This window comes from Panicum virgatum, chromosome 8K (genome assembly GCF_016808335.1).
Source record: "Panicum virgatum strain AP13 chromosome 8K, P.virgatum_v5, whole genome shotgun sequence".
NCBI classification, from domain to species: Eukaryota; Viridiplantae; Streptophyta; class Magnoliopsida; order Poales; family Poaceae; genus Panicum; species Panicum virgatum.
In genome coordinates this window covers 30,604,399-30,606,240 of record NC_053143.1, presented here as the reverse complement: position 1 = coordinate 30,606,240, position 1,842 = coordinate 30,604,399, and the positions used below count along the sequence as shown (strand labels likewise).

The window sequence follows — 1,842 nt, the reverse complement described above, 5'->3', positions numbered from 1 at the left end:
TCAGCTGTCGGTGCCAACGCAGAGGCTGGATCGAAAATCGTCGTGGAGTGCAGACGGCAAGCCCTTGGTAAAGATGTCGGCGAACTGCTTGTCGCTGGGAACATGGAGGACGCGGAGCTCGCCAATGGCCACCTTCTCCCGGACGAAATGGATGTCAAGCTCAATGTGCTTGGTTCGTCGGTGATGCACGGGGTTCTTGGACATGTAGACCGACGAAACATTGTCACAGTAGACAATGGTTGCTTGCTGGACGCCATGGTGGAGTTCGCCAAGAAGCTGGTGGAGCCACGTGCACTCGGCGACGGCGTTGGCGATCCCTCGGTATTCGGCCTCCGCGCTCGATCGGGACACCGTGTTCTGGCGTTTGGATGACCAGGACACAAAAGCATCACCAAGATACACGCAGAATCCGGAGGTGGAGCGCCGAGTGTCGGGGCAGCCGGCCCAATCGGCGTCGGTGTAGGCGATCAGCTTGGGCGTCGCGGCGGCAAGGAGGTGGAGGCCGAAGTCGACGGTGCCTTTGACGTATCGGAGTACGCGCTTGAGCATGGTGGCGTGACTGTCGTGCGGTTCATGCATATGGAGACATACTTGTTGAACGGGGTAAGCGATGTCCGGCCACATGAGCGTCAAGTATTGGAGTCGTCAAGTATTGGAGGGCGCCTGCCATACTCCGGTACCACGAGGGGTCGGAGAAGAGCTTGCCTTCAGAGCTGGCAACCTTGGACTTGGCCTCTGTAGGCGTACTAGCCGGCTTGCAGTTCGCCATGCCCGCGTGCTCCAGAACGTCGCGGGCATAAGCGGCTTGTGACAGGTAGAACCCGTCGTGGTGTCGTTGTACGTCGATGCTAAGGAAGAAGCAGAGAGGGCCCATGTCCTTGATCGTGAACTCTGTCTTGAGGCTCGGAACAATCTCCTGGAGCAGCGCTGTGGAGGACGCCGAGAGGATGATGTCGTCGACGTACAATAGCAAGTATGCTGTGGCGTTCCCCTTTCGTAGCACAAACAGAGATGGGTCCGCCCGGGATTGAACGAAGCCGAGTGTGAGGACGTTGTCGACGAAGCGGTTGAACCAGGCGCGCAGAGCTTGACGAAGGTCATAGAGCGATCGGGACAGCAAGCACACAGCGTCGGGGCGCGCAATCGGTGAACCCAGTTGGTTGCTGGCAGTAGACCTCCTCCCGAATGTTGCCATGGAGAAAAGTGTTGGAGATGTCCAATTGGTGTGCCGGCCAAGCGTGTGCTGCAATCACTGCCAGGACAGTGCGGATCGTTGCCGGCTTCACGACGGGGGAGAACGTCTCGGTGAAGTCGATGCCGGGCCGTTGATGGAATCCACGGACCACCTAGCGCGCTTTGTACCGATCCAAGGTGCCATCGGGCTTGAGCTTGATCCGGAACACCCACTTCCCGGTGATGACGCGGGCATGCGGTGGTCGCGGAACGAGTGTCCAGATGTTGTTGGCCAGCAGCGCGTCGAACTCTGCCTGCATCGCGTCGCGCTAGTTGGGATCCTTCATGGCTTCGCGGGCAGACTTGGGGATCGGCGACAGAGGCAGTGTTGTGGCTGCCATGGCGTACTTTGGGTTTGTCTTGAACACCCCAGCTTTGCTGCGCGTCGTCATCGGGTGTGCCGGTGGAGCCGTTGTGGAAGGAGCTGGAGCCGAGGCGGTGGGAGCTGGCACCGCGACGTCGTGAGCAGGTGGCGGGGACACTGGCTTTGGAGACGACGGCGGTGTCATGGGCGAAGATGGTGTTGACGTCGTGGTCGGCAGTCGTGTCGGCGTCCCGTTTGGCATGGACAGGCGTGACGTGGATGATGAAGGCGACGTCGAGGGTGGA

The 1,842-nt window shown here is 60.0% G+C and overlaps 1 protein-coding gene across 1 annotated transcript; it reads right to left on the bottom strand.

Moving 5' to 3' along the window:
- LOC120645625 (uncharacterized mitochondrial protein AtMg00810-like) lies at positions 1 to 1,195 on the bottom strand. The gene is made up of 2 exons (XM_039922396.1): positions 681 to 1,195; positions 1 to 559 (listed from the first exon to the last, which is right to left on the bottom strand). The coding sequence occupies exons 1-2, from the start codon at positions 1,193 to 1,195 to the stop codon at positions 1 to 3; spliced, it is 1,074 nt and encodes a 357-aa protein (XP_039778330.1).
- Between the last annotated feature and the right edge of the window lie 647 nt (positions 1,196 to 1,842).